This window comes from Rutilus rutilus (genome assembly GCF_951802725.1).
Source record: "Rutilus rutilus genome assembly, chromosome: 12".
NCBI classification, from domain to species: Eukaryota; Metazoa; Chordata; class Actinopteri; order Cypriniformes; family Leuciscidae; genus Rutilus; species Rutilus rutilus.
This window is the reverse complement of record NC_140217.1, coordinates 22,516,913-22,539,235: the sequence shown is the minus strand read 5'-3', so window position 1 is coordinate 22,539,235 and position 22,323 is coordinate 22,516,913. Positions and strand designations below refer to the sequence as shown.

General features: G+C 38.1%; 1 protein-coding gene across 2 annotated transcripts in view; it reads left to right on the top strand.

The window, feature by feature from the left end:
• Positions 1-22,323, top strand: part of pkn2b (protein kinase N2b) — a 62,813-nt gene that overhangs the window by 13,335 nt on the left and 27,155 nt on the right. For both annotated transcript variants that reach the window (XM_084425596.1, XM_084425597.1), the window contains exon 2: positions 12,384-12,684. In XM_084425596.1, the coding sequence (XP_084281722.1) occupies positions 12,384-12,684 (301 nt within the window). The remainder of the gene's footprint in view (positions 1-12,383; positions 12,685-22,323) is intronic.

The window sequence follows — 22,323 nt, the reverse complement described above, 5'->3', positions numbered from 1 at the left end:
GACCTATAGGCTATTCAGTCGATAGCTCTGTGGTCAATGCATTAACAATAGCCTCTCGGAGCTTCAACGATCTGAGATCGAATCTCAGTGTAGCTAACAGTGTTTATGTTTTTCCGTTCTTGATGCTTAAATATGCATCTGTTTATTAAAGTCAATCATCTTGTTTAATTATCAATTGTACATTACAACATAAATTTGCAACATTCCAGTTGTGCCGCTGCAAAGACGACACTGATGAATCTGATGAAGGAAGAGGAAGACTGTCAGCCGATTGCACCAGAAAATGAACATGATGAAGCTCGTCTTTAATCTGCTAAATTATTTTTTTTGTGTGTGTGAATCATTCGCGAGATTGAGATGACTGACAGTGATACCCGGCCATAGCAACGGAAGACATTTTTCAAAACAGATCGAACAAATCAGAAAAATACTTTCAATACAGTATTACTTTCAATTAAAAAATAAACAATGAAAATGTAAAAGAAAAAGAAAATTAATTAAGTTTGAAAACCCATCGCACATTTCAAGGTATGAATAAAGTGTCGGGACAGTTTATTTATTTAAACAGGGTTGCATCGATAGAGTTTATTCCTTTGTGATGCAAAATAAGAAACACAGAATCTTATTCTTGCAACATTTTAAATTTCTATTGTCAAAGAAATTGCAGCTAAATAAAAAAATTAAAACGGTACAAAACGAAAAAAGCTCAAAGCAACATAAATTAAGAACAGGCGTTTTTCTTTGCCTCTCTCGCGCTGGATAATTTTTTACGAAGTTTGGTCTCCCTCACTGCGCGCGGCGAGTCTTTCTCGAAATTAAGCATTAATAATACAGCTGATAATACTGTATATGTCGCTGTGTGTTATCCACACAAATCACGAAAGAAAAAACTGTAACAAATAGCTTTTGTTCCTTCAAAGATACAACACGCCTTGCTGAATTCACCTTACAATAAAACGAGGTGGGTCGCGAATTAAAGAGCTCTGTATCTGCTAAATTGAAATTGTGTGTGGAAAACCTTTAAATACAATCAATAACACTACAATATATAATTTAATAAGATATAGGGCCTACTGTACACAGGCTATGGACTTTTGGAGATTTTGAGATTAATTAATCCTTAAAAGAATGTTGCCTTTGCCTGCTCATCAGGCTGGCTCCGACACTCTCCATATGAAAGACGGAACATTAACACCTCTGTCCTGCACCCCCACGATAAAGCAACTATTGCCTTCTCCAAACCCCCCACAGGCTAGCTGAGTTTGCAAAACAAAACAAAGAGTTTGCCACTCGTCGTGGTGTGCCAAAACACTTAATTATAAACTTCAATATTTCATTCAAAACAATCTCAAAACGCTTTGTGACATTTTGAAAAGCCGTGGATGCATTACTGCCTGGAACCATGAACGCAACAGAATACTGGTTCTGATTTTATTGTTTGTCGTTTAAACGTCATAGGCTATATATGTATATATATATATATATATATATATATATATATATATATATATATATATATATATAAACAGAACTGCTTTTGAAATTACGATTGGAATTATTATAGGCTACAGAAGTAAAGTCATTGTATAATATTTGTTCCTTAGTGTAAAATGGAAATGCATGGTGATTTTATTTTGTAAATAGGCTATAAGCAAAAAACTATGTTTTAGAACTAGACAAATCTCTCTGCATCAACAATAGACTATAAAATGCATTAATAGGCTAATTTAAAAATATCAGAAGTCCAAGTTAGTTCGGGATTCGAACCCGTGTCATCTAAATGATCGTAACGTAAGTTCAACCACTCGGCCATGATTCACTCGTTGCGACATGGCCCAACGTTCCAGTGTGTGTTCGCTCAAACGCTCTTCATTCAAATGAACGCGCCGCCGCGTTTGTCGAACACTAATTCAACATGCCAGAATAAAACCTGGCTTTAGAACAATGCATAGCGCCACTCGTCGTGGTGTGCCAAAAAATGTTCAATAATTTAGTTTCATTTATTTCAGTGTTAATGTTTGAGTTAAAAAAATCCTTTACAAATTAAATTAACACAAAGTCGGCTATACGAGTCCTTTATAGGCTACGTAAAAAGCAAAGGGCTTACAGTCTTAACATTTAGGCTACTTTGCTTAAATTCGATACATTTATTTTCAGTAGGGCCTAATAAATTTGTAGGGATGTAATTTCAGTATGCTTTACCAACGCTATGTATTCAATTAAAGTTCCAAGAGGTCTGGTATATATTTCCTTCCCAGCTGACACTAATATGCAAGTGCACAGCAAAATTATATTCTAAAAAAAAAGTCTATAGGCTTACTATACTGTTGTAGCCATTAAATAATCTCATTTAGTATCATATTTGTTAAAATATTATAATGTTATTTTTTTCCATCTATGTTGAATATGAAAAGTGAACAGCACGAGTAAGATAGGATGCATCGAGAAATGGATATGGAGTGGGTCAGACATGATTTTGACCACTTCATTAAGTTTTGTTTAGTAGAAAACCTTTCTTTAAAGTGAATTTCGTTTTCTATAAATTGTATCTTAATTTTAATCAATTTTTCATCAACCAATTGCCTGGATTTAAATAAGTAAGAGAAGCAAATATAACAGACACTAATCATGGAGGCGCCCGCGCGGTCACTTGCATTGCACGTCAGCTGGAGCGCATCTCATCCTCCTAACTTAACGAAACTCAGCGTATGCCTCACACAGACATGATAAATACATCAAATACACAAAGCTTGAAATGTCTTCAAACGAAATAATTCAAAACGAACAGAAAAAGGCTACTCTGATTATGTCTTTATGTGCATTTCTCTCTAGGTGCGTTCACTACAAATATGGCGATCGTCAACTTCATCTTTGCAGTCGACACTGTCAGAAAACACTAGTTTATTGATAAAAATCAATGCACGCATCACCGGATTTACAAATACACATCTTGCTTGTTGTACGCACACATGTCGAAAAAACGAAATAACATTATTATTAATAATACATCTTTTAGAATATTTGATTAAATGCTGATTGTTGCGCTTGTTCAATTTAATAAAATTAAAACTTTAATTGTGATAATTAAAATAATTGAAAATTAAATATTTAGTGGCCAAGTTTTGCTAATTTATTATATAGGCTATTATATGCCTATTGCCTATATTAAGTAGGTCATATTAAGACAAGGCATATATTAGTTATTTTAGCTGTTATGAGAAAAATAAATCTAACGAAATCTAAAATCTAAATCTAATAAATCTAAATAAAAAAATCTAACGCCAATTCAACATGCCAGAATAAAACCTGATTTTTGAACAATGCGTAACGCCACTCGGCCTGGTGTGCCAAAACACTACATTTTAAACTTCAATGTTTAATTCAAAACAATCTCAAAACGCGTTGTGACATTTTTTTAAAGCAGTAGCCTAGCCTATATAGATTAAGGGCATTGAAACCAGGATCTTAACTAAAACGCGTTCCGAGTAATCTCTCAAAAATTATGCCACACTCCATGTATTTTTTTTTTTAAGGACTGCTTTTGAAATCACTATAAATTACTATGTAATTGTATCGCTCACGAGAGCTCTTCATTTATCTAATTCCTCAATAGAATAGTAAAAAATATTCTGCGTCATTGCTCCTAATATCGCTTCTATTTTTAACTTTTGATTCTATTTTTTCAGTTCTAAAATTTATTCTATCTTTGGTTCTATTCTGTTGTAGCCTAATAGGCCTATTTATATATATGAAAAATATGCCTATTAGGCTTAGGGTTTTATATTTACCGTAACCCACTTACATTTTAAAATGCGGCAATTGCTGCTGTTTTGCACAATGTCCCTTTGCGCCACCTGGCGGTCATTTCGGGAACGACTTTGAAATGCGGCTGGTTTATTTTCGCCGCGGTGATTTCGCCGCGGCAGCTGGCGCGGCGGTAATAGGCATTTTGGTTGTCCACCATCTGTACCATTACTGCTAACTCTGTGTTATGACTGTTACATAGCTGTTCCGCATTACGCAGTAGTTTTCAATGTCTGTTAACTCTGTGTATGGCTATAAGGTTATGCAGCTGTCACCGCTATTGCCGTCGACACTGTGTTAACTCGTGCTTGAGTGCTTATGGTATTGTGCTGCCCTGTCCAGTGCAGCCTTCGCTTCATTGCATTGGATATGCAACTTGGTAAGGTCGGAGCAGACGTTTCTTGGTCTAGTTTTGCCTATCAGTTCGAGTGCTCCTAGCGGCGCTGCTGGCTTAGAACTGTTGTCTCGTGGGAGTGTAGCTTGACCCCGTTCAGGGCTTATCTTCACTGCGCTCACGGCGGGATTCTATACAGTTCCCATATACGTCAGTGACGTAATGTCGAAGTGACCGCCTTGAAAGGGAACGTCTCCGGTTACTATCGTAACCTCGGTTCCCTGAGAGGCGGGAACGAGACATTACGTCAGCCGCCGTGCTCGCCGTTTGATCAGCTGTGCTAGCGTTCAGTCTTGATTCTGACGTATTGTCGCGCCCATGCTATTTATACTGCCCGCGGACCGCTCAGCGCATGTTCGCGTCAATTGGCCAGCTGTCTCCAGTTGGAGTTAGCCTATAAGATTTCAGTGAAAATGGAGAAGGAAGGAGTTCCCATATACGTCAGTGACGTAATGTCTCGTTCCCGCCTCTCAGGGAACCGAGGTTACGATAGTAACCGGAGACGTTTCCCCGGCAATGGCTGTACACAAACAAACGCAGTGTTCATAAACGCTGCTTTATCAGGAAAGATAAATTAAGATTTTAAATGAAAATAACATTGAAACTTCTAAAGAGAGTCAGTTCCCTTCAAAGATACATTCATATAAAAACACCCGCGCTGCATTTTTTTAACTTTGAAATGCGCAGTGCTCATGTTTTTGTCAAAGCCTTTTGGAAAATATATTTTTTTGGTGGGCAGTGTTGATATTGTGAACCAACGTATGGGAAACACTAGCCTGGCTAACGTCAGACCTCTTTCTCTTTGAGACGTGGTCTGGGAACCACATGTTCATTTTCTCGTATTTGAGGCGTGGTTTACGAATGCCCAGAGCTGTTTATTGGGCACTACAAATGTCTATCAAATGCGCCTGTACGTAGCTCATAGCCAATCGTTTCAATTATACCAGATGACGTATGTAGAGCGACAGATATTCAACGAAGAAGACAACGATGGGTCAGAGATTTATGTGTACACCAGAGTCCTGCACGGGTCCGATTTTGTAAATCTGCACTCGCAGTGCTTAAAACCGCACCCGACCCGTTTTCCGACAGCAGCACTAATTAAAATCTGCAACCGACCCGCTTAAAATAGAACCGACACTTGACCTGCACCCGAAATAAAATCAGTTTAGACTATCACATTATAGACACACTTACAAAAATGTTTATTGCCAGGTCATACAGAAGTTATTACACGACAATTAACACAAGGACAACTTCAGTCGAAGCTGTCAAAAGGCCGGTACATGAAGAACATGGCTAACGTTACCACAAAACTGAGTAGCCTTATAACATTTTACCAATCGAACAGACGCGGCTACAACACTATATGCCACGCAATTTCGTCTAGCCTACATCTGACCATTTTGGGTTCAAACACGCCCTGCACACCACACATACTTAAAGGGATAGTTCACCCAAAAATGACAATTCTGTCATCATTTACTCACCCTCAAGTTGTTCCAAACCTGTATGAGTTTCTTTGTTCTGCTGAACACAAAGGAAGATATTTGGAAGAATGTTTGTAATCAACAGATCTCGGTCCCCATTGACTTCCATAGTAGGAAAAAAATATACTATGGTAGTCAATGGGGACTGAAATCTGTTTGGTTACAAACATTCTTCCAAATATCTTCCTTTTTGTTCAGCAGAACAAAGAAACTCATACAGGTTTGGAACAACTTGAGGGTGAGTAAACAATGATAGAATTTTCATTTTTGGGTGAACTATCCCTTTAACAGTGTTAAATATGAAAAATACCGTTCGATAGAACTGCTTTGTTACCACAGTTATCTGCGTGCTTCCTCGGCGATGAAGTTCCACATTTGCGGCTATCCAACATGAAAATGTTTGCAGCAAAGCCTTTCACAATATTTTCTTCAGATAACTCCAAATTTCTCCCACACACTGGACTTGATTTTTGATGACGTATTGTCGACAACTTTACAATCTCAACTAGCTATTCTTTTCTTCAACTCCTCAGCATCCATCTTGACGACTGCAAGCAGATCGCGCGCGCGGTTATGATGAATTTTTAAAAGTGAAAGTAGCCTAGGTAACGTTATAGATCCTGGGAGGGCGTGGCGCGTGGGCACAAATAAACTGATGTGGATTTTAAATTATTTTATCAACTTGAAATACAGGCATATTTTTGTAGATGTGTTCCTAAAAATATGCATATATTTTTACGTCTGTCATGTTGGATCCATAGATATAAACAAACTGCTTCGGTGTGTCGCATAGATGTTGTCATCGTCTTGCTGCTCCCTCCCCGTTCTGTGATTGGTTTCCTAGCTGAGGCGAAAATCTGGTCCGAGAATAAAATCGCGCTGCGCTCAAGGCAGCATGGGGAAACCCAGGCTAGGGAAACACTGTAATATAATTTGACAGCTATCAATTATAGTTCTAACTAGTGCTGGGCGGTATACCGGTTCATACCGAATAACGCTGTTTATTTTTGTTATATGAATTTTGAAAATACTGGTGTTTGTCGCTTTAACAAAGTTTGGAACGGCGTGTGAGAGGGGTTGCTTTTCACTGTTGCTCTGTGGTGAGGAGGGCACAGCCCTTAGTGTTACTAAGCATGACGGTGAGAGAGAAATAAAAGTGTGACGGTGAAGATGGATAGGTTCATAATTGATAGCTGTCAAATTATATTACAGTGTTTCCCATACATTGGTTCACAATATCAACACAGCCTTTTGGAAAATCTATTTGTGGTTGGCATTGACATCGTTGAATAAACATGAGCACTGCATATTTCAAAGTCGAAGCGGGTGTTTTTATATGAATGTATCTGAAGTGAACTGACTGTCTTTAGAAAAGTTTCGATGTTATTTCAATTGAATCTTTCTTTATCTTTCCTGATAAAGCAACATTTATGAGCGCTGCGCTGGTTTGTGTACAGCCGTTACCGGGGAAACCACTCTTTCTGCCGCTCCTAAAGCGCATCCTGCTGGTACGTCTTTGTAAACAGCCTTGCAAACCTGTATTAATATTAGTGTGGATTTGTTCTACAATATTCATTCATGACAGTAAAATAGGTCAATCTACTGCAGTATTTCCTCTCTCAATCAGTAGAAAATGTGGTCAAACACCCAGTCATGCTTGAAAAAATAATAATACCGTCATACAGTATACCGTGAAACCGGTATCATTTTGAAAAATACCGTGATATGGATTTTTGGTACCGTCCAGCACTAAGTTTTACCCATCCATCTTCACCGTCACGCTTAGTAACATACAGCTGTGCCCTCACCACCGTGCAACAGTGAAAAGAGACCCCTCTCAAACAGTGTAGCGTTGCGTTCCGATCGTTGTTAAAGCGACATACACCGGTATTGCGGTATATTAAAAATTCATATCATAACAAAAATAAACACCCGTATTCCGTATGAACCCGTATACCGCCCAGCACTGTGATCAATGTTAATTGTCTTCGATTATTCAAAAAAAATAATACACACACACACACACACACACACACACACGTGTGTATGTATGTGTGTATATATATTTTTTTGATTAATCAGAGACATTTTGATCATTATCAAAATTAGTTGCAGCCCTCGAAGAATATTTTTTTTTCTTCTACCCAGTACTGATACTGACATTTATTTCTTCCAGATATGGTCTATAGCTTTACGATTTATAGACTGTTGCACTTAAAAGCTTGTGGTGACCTTCCAGACGTTTATACTTCCCTTTTTTTCAGAAAGCCTCTAGTTTAAATCACACCACTTGTTTTTCGCTCTGTGTGGCCACATCTAGTTGATTTGAAGCAGTTGGGCTCCTCGGTCAGTGATCTGTGTGCGCTGACCCCACCCTGCTGATAACACACGCTTTGAATGCCAAACCCCATGTTTGCTGTGTCTCTATAAATCTTTCTCAGGAGGGGTCTTCTTATTCACCGCGCAGGCATGTTTGTGTGAACTTTGAGAATACAGGGCAGGCCATGCTGTTGTGAGAAGGCTGTGAACCGACCTATGGTGGAAAATTATTCTCAGTTGAACTTGTTTTGATATTGACCTTGCAAAAGCAGTTTGATGTCTAGTTGTGTTGGATGGATGCAGACAAACCGCGCTAAAGACTGTAGTCTAGTTGTGTTGGATGGATGCAGACAAACCGCGCTAAAGACTGTAAATGGCTTATAAAGCATTATAAACTTTCACGGTACCAAGATTTCAGTAGGCGCCGGTACCAAAAACAGTCAAATTTTGGTTCTCTGTACCAATTTAGGTACCAGAGCAAAAACTGTTGAATTAAGCATTTCCAGTTTCCGATTCAAACGCACATTTTAAATACGGTTGTCAATCCAGAAACTAAACTTGTCAGATTGTGAACAGACAAGAGCCCTCCATTTGTAATCATTAAAGGGATAGTTCACCCAAAAATGAAAATGCTGTCATCATTTAATCACCCTCATGTTGTTCCAAACCTGTATGACTTTCTTCTGCTGAACACAAAAGAAGATATTTTAAAGAAGGTTGGTAATTAAACAGTTGCTGGTCCCCATTGACTTCCATAGTATTTTTTTTTTCCTACTATGGAAGTCAATGGGGTCCATCAGTCGTTTGGTTACCGACTTTTTTCAAAATATCTTCTTTTGTGTTCAGCAGAAGAAAGTCATACAGGTTTGGAACAACATGAGGGTGAGTAAATGATGACAGCATTTTCATTTTTGGGTGAACTGTCCCTTTAAGTATGTCAATCTCTTAAGTATGTCACTCTTGCAAAAACCTATTATATAATCAAAAAAGCAGTCATAAATGAGACCTATTAAGCAAAATTCATTGTGTACGTAGCCTCCCTATAATGATGATAAATCCACCCGCTCCTTTTTCTTAAAAAAATCCCCATAAAACCTCAACAGTCTCATTGCTTGAAAACGGCTTGTTCTATGTGACGTCACATTGCTTAGGCCAGTGGTTCTCAAACTTTTTTTTGTCGTGCACCCCTTTAAACCTTTTAAAAAATATGACCCAACCCCCAAAGCAAATTTAATAAATAAAAAGGAAAGATTTTTTAAAATGCAATGAAAAACACCTTTGTGATCCAACCGTCTCCATTGACTTTGCATTGCGAGAGGCTGCCTCCTTGTCATTTATGATTTATAACAAAAAAACAAAACAATGTCTAAAAGCTGCTATGTGACAAGGTGTACAGCAAACAAGCTAAATAACCCAGAAATACATTTATAAGCTGTCGATCCCAAAAAACGGTTGTTTCGCAACATGTTTGTGTGTGTGTGTTTCGTTATAGCGCATAGCGAACATTGCAACTGTACATCCATCGCTGGAAACCAGCTGAAAAAACTCAACTAAATAAATAATTCAAAAAACATTCAGAAACTTCCTGGTTTATTCTCAAAGTTGTTGCTTCTGCCGGAGTCTCTCCTTTATCAGACTCTGACTCCTGTTCAATGCGTATAGTGCTGAACACCACTATTTCGTTGACAGTCATTGTTTCTCCTGATTTCTTATTGCCATAGTTATCCAAAGCTGAGATGTAAAGGCTCTGCCCTATTCTGGAAATGGGGTGGGGAGCACCAGCTCATTTGCATTTAAAGAGACACACACAAAAACAGCATGTTTTTTTTTTTTTTTTTTAGCCATAAATTGGCATTTTCAACATGGTATAATAAATTATCTGTAGGGTATTTTGAGCTGAAACTTCACAGACACATTCTGGGGACACCTGAGATATTTATTCCATCTTACATCTTGTAAAAATGGGCAAAAAAAAAAAAAAAATAGGTCCCCTTTAATTTTGGATATAATGTAAGGATTCATGAGCATGCGGCTTGCATAGAACAAAACAAAACCTTGTTGGTTTTCAGATGCGTTAAGCAATTTCTAACTTGCTGATTCGCACCTTTCTCTGACTTTACGTTCACGTGCTCAACAGATATGATTGTGATTGGCTACAAAACTTACAAAACCTCTAGAAAATAACGTTATTTGGTTTATTTGTTAAAATATAAACATTACATTCTAAACCTAAAAACAACTGATTGCTTACCATTTTAAATGCTCATTTACTGAAGTCTGTGAAATTCAATGGACACTTGCTTGTTAGAATATGCAAAATGGAAATGTTCTAACATTTACAGATAATTATATAACCGTAAAATGTTAGTTATGCGCTGAGGAAAACTCATCTCAGAAGCATTAAACGGCACATACATCTCTCAAAGCCCAAAAGGGGACGCTGTATTAAAGGGGTCATATAATGCCATTTTTGTACAAGCTAATATGATTCTTTAGGGTCTAAATTAAAAGTCTGTAGTATACTTTAATTAAAAATTCTCATTAGTATTGTAAGAAAACACTCATTTTACCTGGTCAAAAACAGCTCTGTTTTCAGCACGCCGTTTAAGTGCATGTGTCTTTAAATAATAATGAGCTTTGCTCACCCCGCCCCTCTGTTCTGGGCATACACCGATTGTAACACAATAACCATAACGCGTTGTTCATTATAAACGTGGGATTATGAATTATATTTAGAACGTCGTACATAGAAAACATGCCGTAATGTACCCTGAGTGTAAACGGCCGCATTCATTGTGAAGCGTGCAGCAAGCGATTTGCAAAGATTAATATAAATATTAATATAAAGGTTAATAAAACGTTACTCACTTCAGTTATTCTGGAGGTGCAGCAGGAACACGAATAGTTGGTACCGATCCTTTTTTCAGGAGCAGCTTCTTAGCAAAACCAGCTTTATAACATACTGAGCCTCGTTTGTAAAGCAGTCTGGTGTGTGAAATGATTTGCGCAAACATGAAAGCATTGACGTTGATCGTGGGGAATATTCCATTCGAAAACACACTCAGCCACTGCGTCTTCAGCGGTTTGGATTTAGGAACATCAAAATGACTGCTGTGTTCCTTATTACACCCAAGAACAGAACACCACAATCGCTTAGAAGCCATTCTGCTCATAGACAGTGCTCCAGCGTATCAACAATGACCGCGCCGGTCCGTGCGGACTATGATTGACAGCTCGATCACGAGCGAGGGCGGGTCTGTGTTGAAACGCTGCTGTCAATCAACAATCGTGGGAGGGGCGTCGATTTTGTGACGTCACAAAATCGAACGGCTTGATTTGAGATGGGGGGAAAACATAAGAAGATTAAAAAAAAAAAACACTGGATGGATTTTTATAATTTTATGATGGTTGTGTACAGGCACTGCCAACACACATTTCAGTACAATCAACTTGTAAAAGTGCATGTACCATTATATGACCCCTTTAAACACTTATGCTTTTGTTTGAAGCACTTATAAATATAGGCTAAAGCATTCCCATGTTTTAGATAACTTGGGTCGTGCTCCTTTCCTGCAGCAGCTCACTATGTGACCTCCACTATTTTCTGTATGCATATTGTCCATACTAGAAATGTGTTAATCACTACCTTAAAGCGACGTGACTGCAAGGCTTGCAGAGTAGACGCAACAACTCGATTAATCAAATTCATTGTTGATTTATTTGATTGATTGATTAGCCTAGTTGTTGCAGCCCTAATATCATTATAGGCTATGCGTAACATACAACATTTTTGAGAAATAGTTAAATTGTGTATGCTCCCTTGTATTTAAGGTGTAATTTATTTTTGCCTTAATGTTTATAACACATGACATTTTTAGAGTTATTGAATGTAAACATTTTGTAAAAAAAAATTTTTTTATAAAATTGTTTTCAAAATCAAATAAAACCAACTCCTTCTCTAACTCCAAACTAGAATTCTATAAAACTTGGGACATGTATTTTAAACTAGATTTTTTTTTTTTATCTCAATCATGTACACTCTTATTTGCCATTGAACCTTGTGCTTGTCTGAAGGTGTTTCATTGTTCTTGGGAGCTCTCTGGGCCTCCTCAAGCTGATTAGCTAGTGCTTTATTCCATTGCATAACAACCTGAACCGGATCATTACACACCACCGTGTATGTTAAAGTGATTTCCCATCTTTCTGCAGTATAGAAGGATATTACTCAGAGAATGCAAACCACTTATTATTTTGAGAACTTGCCATTACGTTGCATCTTGAGAACGATGCTACATTCCAGGATGCATTCCATGTCTATGAACGCTTCAGATAATTGTAAACATTTCTGCTATCTCTTTCTCTCTCCTGCTCCTCAGGGTGACACTCGGGGTCAGATGGTTTCGGAACGTCTGGGTCTCGGCCATAATCTGGACCTCTCAGACACTATGGTCCAACAAAAGTTGGATGAGATCAAGGATCAGATAAAACGAGAGATCCGCAAAGAGCTGAAGATCAAAGAAGGAGCCGAGAACCTGAGGAAGGTGACCACAGATAAGAAGAGTCTGGCTTATGTGGACAACATGCTTAAAAAGTCCAACAAGAAGGTGGAGGAACTGCATCAGGAGCTTCAGGAACTGAACGCACACATAGTGGTGAAGGACCCAGAGGAGGTTGTAGGTATGGCTGACTTTACTCCATCTCCATCCATGTCTCTTTAGCTTTTGTATACTGTATATTTGTTTTTAATCACTGACAAAAACTTACCAAAAGTTTTTTTTGGTCATATTACTAGGGCTGATTGATCTATCTTGATATTTTCCAGCCATTTAACAATATTAAATGTAAATCCCCATGTTTTTATTTATTTATTTGCACCAAAATGGCTTAAAGGGGGAGATTCCTTTTAGTCATTCAATCTGAGGACCCATAAGTTCCAAATAGACTAAAAATGTCTAATGCAAGTAGTAGAATATTAAAAAGGAGGAACCATATTTAATCATTTTCTTTTGCTTGTATGTACTAATATAGCAATCCATAGTAATAAACAGTAGTTATTAGTTTTTTTTGTACTAAATCTTAGAAATTCCATGTGAGAATTTTAAATGAAAAATGAGTCAGTTGATTTAAACCGATAGACTGAACCAATGCATGGAAATTAATCAAACTTACCAACTCTATCACGATTGTTTTCTTCTAAAGTTCAAATAAATCAAAATGCTATTAAATCTCATGTGGGGCAAGGGCAGATTTCAAAACTAGTTTGGCATTGTCTTTAAGAAATAGGGCTGTGAAAAGATTAATCGCGATTAATCGCATCCAAAATAAAAGTTTGTGTTTAAATAATGTGTGTGTACTGTGTATAATTAAATTTGTATATGTAAATACACACACATGCATGTATATATTTAAGAAATATACTGTATATATTTTCTTCGATTAATCTTTTCACAGCCCTATTAAGAACCCATGTAGCTAACATGGTACCTACCTTGGCAATACCATGTTTTTGGGCTGTGGTAATACCATAGCAGTAATTGAACCTTGTTGAGGTACATGTAAATAACATGTTATATAAATATTGTTATCATCAGTATAATGGTATGCATTCAAGTACCATGTTATTACTGTCGAATACTGTCACTGTACCTTGGTGCAACAAAAGCACTTTTTTGCTCTACTGTGGTTGTACAACCAAGGGCTTTGTTTCCAAAACAACAGTTATCCATGGATGTTACTCTACACTGTAATATACTCTTGAAAAAACAAAATCACAACAAAGACCAATGTTAATGATTTGCCAGAGGTTTAAGGGATTAACCAAAATAGATGGTTTTATATTTGCCTTTTTGCTTATACAAACAGCTTGCTTTTGAATTTTTATGTTGTTTCTTATTTATACCATCAGCCGCTTACTGAAAGAACACTTTATTTATGCGGCTGTCTTTATTTCCCTTTGAACTTTATTATAGATAATACTACAGTAGTATAATATGACCTGCCAAGTTAATCATAAATTAATTCAAAGAAGCAATATGGCAAGAGTGTCTGTCTTTGCATCTGTGTGTGTGTAAGTGGTAGTGTTGTATTTGGCTCATGGCATTGTGGTGTGACATATTATAGTGTGACTTCTTGTGGACTTGAAATGATGAATGCAGACTCATGATTATAAAGCTGTATTTTTTTTTCTGGCATTGCTTCAGGGGACTTCTGTTGCATTTAGAATCGTGTCTTTAGTTTCTCTGTAGATGCATGCATTTGTTACTGTCTCACCATCTGTATTCCTTGTTCTTGGTTAAGGCCAAAACGATATCTATATACCGTCTACACCAACGGTAGACTCTTGTTTATTCTAAGTGCACTTCAGTTATGTTCCATGAACATAATTGCATCACATGCTTTTAAAGTAGGAAGTATTTTAATTGCTTTTATTGTTCATCTATGAAAGTGATTCCAACAGTAGGCTATTGTTCCTCTGTATCCTTATTGTTATAGTTTTGGTGTGGACTGAGTGGACTCCCAGTTAGAACGATTTTTAAAACTTTGTTTATAGTTATCTTTATAGATTTTGTTCTTGGTGTGACTGAACAGATCAAACCAAAACATTTGTTGACTCTTTTTAGGTTTTTCAAATCAATGTACGGTACGTTTATGGTATGGTGTGTTTAAATGCATTTTCTAAATGTTTAAATGTATGTTTTTATTGGTCTGGTAAAAGCAACCTGCCCATCTTCAAGAGGGTGAGGGTGATAGAGGGATTAGAGTAGAATTAGGACAGGAAGTGTCTCTATCCTGGCACTTAGTAGTGGGGAAACCCATGGCAAATGTGACTTTTCCTAGTCAGGTCTACAAATGCTTCATGAAAATCACTGTACTGTATGTTTATACAAACCACAATATTAGGCTAACTTCTTTCATTTTTAGTCAGATTGCAATAACAACTTGATTACATGTTGATGCATTAAATGTTTCTTAAGGCCTGTTGCATTAAGCAGGTTTTAGTTCCTACCCAGGTAAGTTTGAGTTTAGTTTGAGGCTTTGAGCAAACTTTTCAGGCTTAAGAAAGCGGATTGGCTTTAAGCAGTGTTCATTGCTAATTTCCACTAAACTGCTTTCCTGCTCCGGGGCAGAATTTATTCTGGGTTAGAGATCACCAACCAAAACTGGACCAATCAGCTGTGAGACATATATCTGATGCAATAAAGCATAAAAAAGTGATAAAAGTGACTTTAAACCATTCAAGCGCGAGACGACTCTCAACACAGAAAACAGTGCGCAAGTGGTCTCGCGCTTGTTTAAAATCACATTAGAATCACTTTTTCTGTGCGCACGTTTTGGATGTGTGAAGAGCACAGAAAACAGAGCGTGAGTCATTTGTGATTGAATGGTTTAAATCACATTCAAATGTTCCCAGGAGCTGATAAGCGGAATCGGAATGTCTGTGTCTTATCGAATAGCCGGTTCTTGCAAATTTGGAACTGGTTCTAAAATGGAACCGGTTCTCGTTACCCATTCCTACTTGGCACACATGAACAGAAAACGCATGTTTAACAAATCTGATAACAGACACTTTGACACAGAAGCATGTGAAATGATCCACTATTAATCACATTTAATGTAATTGTGTTGGATATGGCTGATAAGAGCTTGCGTTTATTGTTGATGAGTCTCTCACACCAGCTCACAACACAAAGAAAAACCAGCGCACCTTTCACTGAAGTTTTTGTTAGCATATTATTGATCAATGTGTTTGAAGCGCAACTGCAAATACAGTTTACATTCGCTTTTCCTAATTTTGCATGCACAACATATAGCCAAACAGTTCAAAATGAATGCATATTTCAAAGATGCTGCTCTTGTGATGTATCATAAAAGGTATGATGAATCACACATCATTATAAAAAAAAAAGAAAAAAAAAAGGTGCTCATGATTGGGCATGATGCTTCTGTGTATCTACAATGCATGGTGCGAGATGCACATTCCAGTAACTGTTTACATAATAATAATCTTAGCACACTAGCAGCTCCAGTAGTAATGAAAAGATTTATCTTGAACTCTTTCTTGGTAACTAGCATGTATAAACCTTATTAAACAATTTAATAATCAATTAAAAATGGATTTTTTGGAGATGCGACTGCGACTGTAAACAGCTAAGATAAAAATAAGATAAATCAACATCTTTAATAATCCAATAAGCTATTAAGATTAAGCTGCTGTAATTACATCATCTAGCCTAATCCTAACTCATGCACATAACGTACTAGAGCTGCACGATTAATCATTAAAAGATCTATTAAACCTTTGACAAAATCACAGCGGAACATTAAAATCTGTGTCCGTGCTGCCGATGAGCCAGAGAGAGCAGTTATCATGTAAAGTATTGGTATAAAACAGCTTCACAAAAAGTCTTTCAACCACAGTTTTGTTATTTCTGTGTAAAAAATATATTCATATGATCACAGAAGTGCTGGGAGAAAAGTTTATAGTTTGGATATAAACACGTCTACGGGAGCGATCAAAATAGAGTAAATCACCTTTTGAAAGTAGTTTGACGCATTGTTACGCTACCAGGTAGGGCTGAACGATTTTATGCGCAGCTTGTCAGTGGAGTGCGGCTGATTGGTAGTAAATACTGCCCCATTTGAACGCCAGAGGGCGCTCTCATGCAAACACGATAAATATGCCCCGCCGCAGAAGTACAATAATGCGCATCATTCCAGGAAATCCCTATCGCTGTAGCTGAATAAACAGAAGATTGAAACGCTTTGATTAAACATGACTTATAAATACACGACTGCCTTATTCTGTGTAAGAAGGCATATCATCTCACAGAAGGATGCTCAACTGTCGTTATGAAGTGAGTTTGGAGTAATGCATGTTATTAAATGTTGTCTGTTGTTGGACAAGAGGTTCATAAATGCTTCTCATGTTTTGGAAAGATGTTTGACGCGTGTTGTTTTTTCAAATGCACTTTATAAGTGACTCAAACTCACAGTGCTTTCAGATGGAGCAGCGTTTACAGAGCCATACATCAATGACAAGCTGCGCATAAAAAATAATCGCAGCCTTTGCGATTTTAAAATCGCGATAAGCCATCTCGATTTAAGTGCGATTACATGTAAAGTGCGATTAATCGTTCAACCCTACTACCAGGTGGTGACAACTGACTTAAAGGCAGGGTCGGCAGGTTTTTTCTAAAAAAAAAAAAGTCAAAATTTGTTTAAACTTTCTTTATATACCAATACATAATTAAAATGTAAGTACTCTGAAAAAGAGAGTATAAAAATCGAGTGTCTGTAGTCCTCTCAGGGCGCAATAAACACAGCTACTTATTTCCATTCGGAACGAATGAAATGATTGGCTGGGCGACTGTCACTCTCCCTCGCTACCATGGCTACCACCCCTGCCGCTACAGGAGCTGCCCACATGCGCGCGCCCGTTTGACTCGAGGAGGGGAAGAGGCACGGAGAGAGGCACGGAAGCTAGGAAGAATCACAATAATGGCAGAGAAAGAGCAGTCAAAATTCCCAGTACCTGCATATACAGTCAGCGAAGGCAAACAAGGCAAAAAAAGGAACTAGTAAGGTAGAAAGGTAGGCTACTTGTCACCGGAGTGCAACGTGCTTTCATCGTGGAAGCTCTTACATGCAAAACACCGTATATGTTATGAATCTTACACGAAATTCACCTTCATCACAGTGTAACTGATGGTAATGGGAAAACGTGTATCAATGCAACCTGTTTTTAGCTTTGCCTTATGTTACTAGCTCGTTACCGAATCAAACTCAATATATTTTAAACTTTACCAGTATCGATATGCTAGCTTATGTTTATATTCATAATGATAAAGTTAGGTATTTAATTACATGTGATTCTGACATGATGTCACTACATGCACTGCGCTCCTTCCAAAGCCACGCCCCCAAAACACATGAACGCGCGATGCCGACCGCTCAGCTGTGTGCCGAGTGCCGAGCGGTCGGCATCGCGCGTTCATGTGTTTTGGGGGCGTGGCTTTGGAAGGAGCCCAGAAGGGAGGGGGTGGGAGTGAATGGAATAAGTAGCTGTGTTTATTGCGGTCCTGAGAGGACTAGAGACACTCGATTTTTATACTCTCTTTTTCAGAGTACTTACATTTTAATTATGTATTGGTATATAAAGACAGTTTAAACAAATTTGGGAAAAGGTTTTTTAGAAAAATCCTGCCAACCCTGCGGCCCGCCGGCCCAAAGTTGCAAGGGTGGTTTTTTGGCTCACAGGCGCTTGTGGGGGTGCGAGACGACCACCATTCAACCCGAAAAAAGTCATATGACTATTCCAATTACTCCGAAGCTGTTCGGTTAAAGTCCCTGTAAAGGCAATTCTAAAAAAAAATTCTAAACACATTATAAATGTTAGAAATGTATTACTAAAACATATTACAAAGACTGTGAACTGTGAAGTACTGAATTGTCGAGTTAGACCGTTAAACAGTTTTTCACCATTGCTGTGTTCCGGATTTTTTGGGCGGGGCTAAAACGGGGGCTCGATGACGCACTGAAGCCCCTGAGCTCCTGGACACGCCCCTACTTGATGACGCACTGGAGCCCCTGACGCTGCCCCTCCCCTAACAATATAGCACATTCATTCACATCAGTTTGCCGATCGCGAGTTACTGTCAGTACTATTAGTTACTACAGCCTACAGTTTGCTAGCTAGCTATGCCTTCGTCACGGAAATGAGTACTACCTGGATGCGATCATGTACAAAACAGATCGGTGTCCTTATTTAAATTTACGAAAAACGATCACATCAAGAAGAGGTGGATTAATTTTGTGAAGAGCCACCTTGATGGAGTGCTGAGGATCACCGCCAAAACCCGCCTCTGTAGTGATCATTTTACACGGGATAGTTTTATAAACTTTCGTCGGAGACAACTGGGATTCACAGATAATCCGCTGTTACTGGTGAATGGGGCCGAACCGATTATCTCCCGCCTCGGCCTTCATCCTCCCGTCGCGCCGACAACTGGTGCCATCGTCGGCAGTGCGTGCCCACCAATGAGTGTAAGTTGCCTTGTGTGCTTATGTTATAATTATAGTAGGTAACGTTAGTCCAGGCTCGAACATGGCTTTGTAAAACCTACGAGCATCCATTCCGGCTGTAGCGGTGACAGTTGAGTGTGGCGACGGCAGCTTTCCCGCGAGTGGGCGTGGTTTCAGCGCAGCCAGCGGACACGCCCCCAGCGTTTGAGAGCAGAGACTACTGCTCATTTTTTCAAGATTTTGATAGCTTATTTTATGTACTTGCCGGCTTTTTTTATCATTCAAATTTGGCTGGCTGGCTAATAACACATGTTTCTGTGGTGTGACAAACTCAGAACACATACTTAATTTTGACTGTACAGGGACTTTAAGGTAAAGTTACTTAGTTCACTTTTAAATGTATTTTATTGAATCATTCATTCAAGAGATTTGTTCATAAGCACAGATTCATCCAGTAATTAGGCTAAACTATTTATGAGTGAGTCATTGAATCATTCATGCAAACTTTTTTTTTTTATAATTCTTATGTAAGCAATAAGGTACGAGAGGCTGTGCTTCGCGGAGTGCCTGCAACCCCTTCAGCCGTTACTTATTCACGATACAGCACTTGCCTCGAGTACCTTATTGCTTTTATAAAACGGTTACCACACAATATTAAAGTAAAAAAAAAATTATTAGTGCAACTTTCATGAAGTTAAATCAATAAAAGCATTCCTTCCGCTAGAAAAAAAGTCCCTGACCGTGAACAACAACGTTCCAATGTGTAATATGCATGAAAGCTCAAATAAACCAACAAACCGTTCTCAAAATTTGTCTCATTCTTTTTTTTTTACAACACAATATTTGTGAAATTTCCTCACACAAATAGGCATAGCTTATCTCTCAGCATAAGAAAACGTTTTTTTTATTTATTTTATTCCGTTATTTTCTCTCTGCACTAAACTAAATATTTACATAGCCTAAATAAAAACACAAGGGCACATATTTTGATAGATAAGTTAGGTCTTTAATCTATTCTATTAATGTTATTAATTTAGTTGCTAAAATGCTGCCTAACAAGAGATACTTTTTTTTTTATTGTTGTTTATTTACATTTATTTGAACACCACGCATTAAATATTTGTCTCATTTCAATCGGCTCCACTGTGGTGATATTTAACGCGGTTCTCTTTAGTTGGGGCTCAGCACTGTCAGCAGTGTTTTCTGTTGCAGCAAGAATGTCGCTCCAGTGCTTTCTTTGTTTTAAGTTTGGCCTCCAGTAGCTCTGTAGTGAACTTTCACACTTATGTCCACTCACAGACATAATTTCCCTCGATTCGAGACCAGCATCGGACAATCTCTGCACCATGGTGCTGCGAAGGCAGTGATTTGTGTAAACCTTGGAGGTGCCTGCTGCTTTACAAATTCTCGGCAACATTGTTGCGAGGTAGTTCACACCCATAGGCTCTCTTGTGTACCTGCAACAGTCAAAAACGAGAAAAAACTTTAACACAACAAGATTTAACACAAATTATAAATAGCTAATATGATTTATGTGCCGCTGCGTGATCTACGTACCAAACACATTTAGAGCGGTTTTGCTTTTTGGGGTGAAGGTAAAAAGCATGGGGGTTAGATGGCAGAAGAGAAAAGTACTTATCTAGAGAGGCAACGGGACAAAGCGGGTTCCCAGTTTGTTGGAACATGAAGCCACGCCTGCTCTCCTTATTTCTGTCATGTGGGTCCTTATGGTTTTTTGTGTCTTCATTGAAGCTCATTGTGACATACTTTAGACCATTTTTGTTTGTTAAAATGCGGAATGAGTCTGGAATGAGTTCTCGGTTCCCCTCTTTTCCTCTACGTCCGAAGTGTAACTGCACGTCAAACCAGACTTTGTTTACGAGTCCTTCAGGTGTGTTGCTGAAATCTTTAGTAGAAATCGGTGTGTGATGCTCCGTTTTATCACGACCCTCTCTTCTCATTGTCTTTACGACTCCAACGAAAACATTATTGGATGAGGTGAATTCGCTGTCTCTCATCAGACACCAGGACAAACTCAAAGGTGGATAATTCAGGAATCTGTTAAGACCCGCACGTAACGCTACATAGCTACGGATCCCATCTTTTTCGCCTTTGGAGCTTCTGACAGTTCCGTAGAAGTCACGGAGAAGTGCGTTGAGTTCCGTCTTGGTGATTTGTTTCAAATCAAAGCTGCAACCCTTTTCACTACACCAGTCACCGAAGCGTTTCACTGCCCATTGGGTTTGCTGCACGGTATTTTTTTCATTACGAGTCTTCTCGAATGTATCAATGTTACATTTCAGCACTTCAGCATGACGGTTCATATTTGTAGAAGTCTCTCCAAATTGTTCCTCAAACCACTCATCCATCGTCATGCCACCTAGTAAATCGAAATTTACTTAAAAAATGTTAGCCTTTTTAATTCTTACGTTTTTTTCTATGTTTATGTTGATACGTGTGGTTGCTAAGGGTGTTGCTAAGGGCACAGTGATAAATAGAACCGTTGGGTGAAGCGGTCATAGCCGTGTTTTATCGTGAATAAAGCACAGCTATTGACCAATCAGAATCAAGGATTGGAACTAACCATTTTATAATCAGAGTTATCGAACATTTTAAATACTCTATAGCCAATAACATTTTGTAAGAACCCCTCTAGTAAATTACATGTTATTTTGTTTAGTTGTCTGTTCAGAATCGTGATCTCTGTTTGAAAAACAACGGGATTCTCTGCTACATAGCCTACTAATATCAGGTACCGATTGAATGTTTCAAGCATGTACACAGCAAAAATGCATATAAATAAATCAGTTTTTTTTGCATATAAAAACTTCTTTAATTTCCTCTTATTTTTACAGTTTTATATGATTAATATCCACTCTAATGGAATGTTTATAGCTGTGGATGTTTAACCTAAGCAGTTCCTGAGCTATAAAATGCCAAGTCGTTGTGAAATGTCCATTTCACAATTTGCACAAAGGATTTTTTTTCTCTCCACATTTTTAAAAGTATAAATCAGTGGACAAAAAAATAATAATGTGAAGGAAGGCATATAAGCCTCTATGCATAAGTTTCTTTCCAGAACATGTAAAATGGGAGAAGCGAAATAAGTATAAATGGTGCAAGTGAGCATATTGACAACAAAAAGAATGAGCATGTCTTAGTTTATTCAGAAATGTCCCAACCATTTATACAGGAATGTTCTGAATTCTATTAGGACTATACTCTCTTGATGAGTTGCTCAGAAATCTGAATTCATCACTTTGTACTCAGGTGCAGTGAGTAAATGCATGGGAA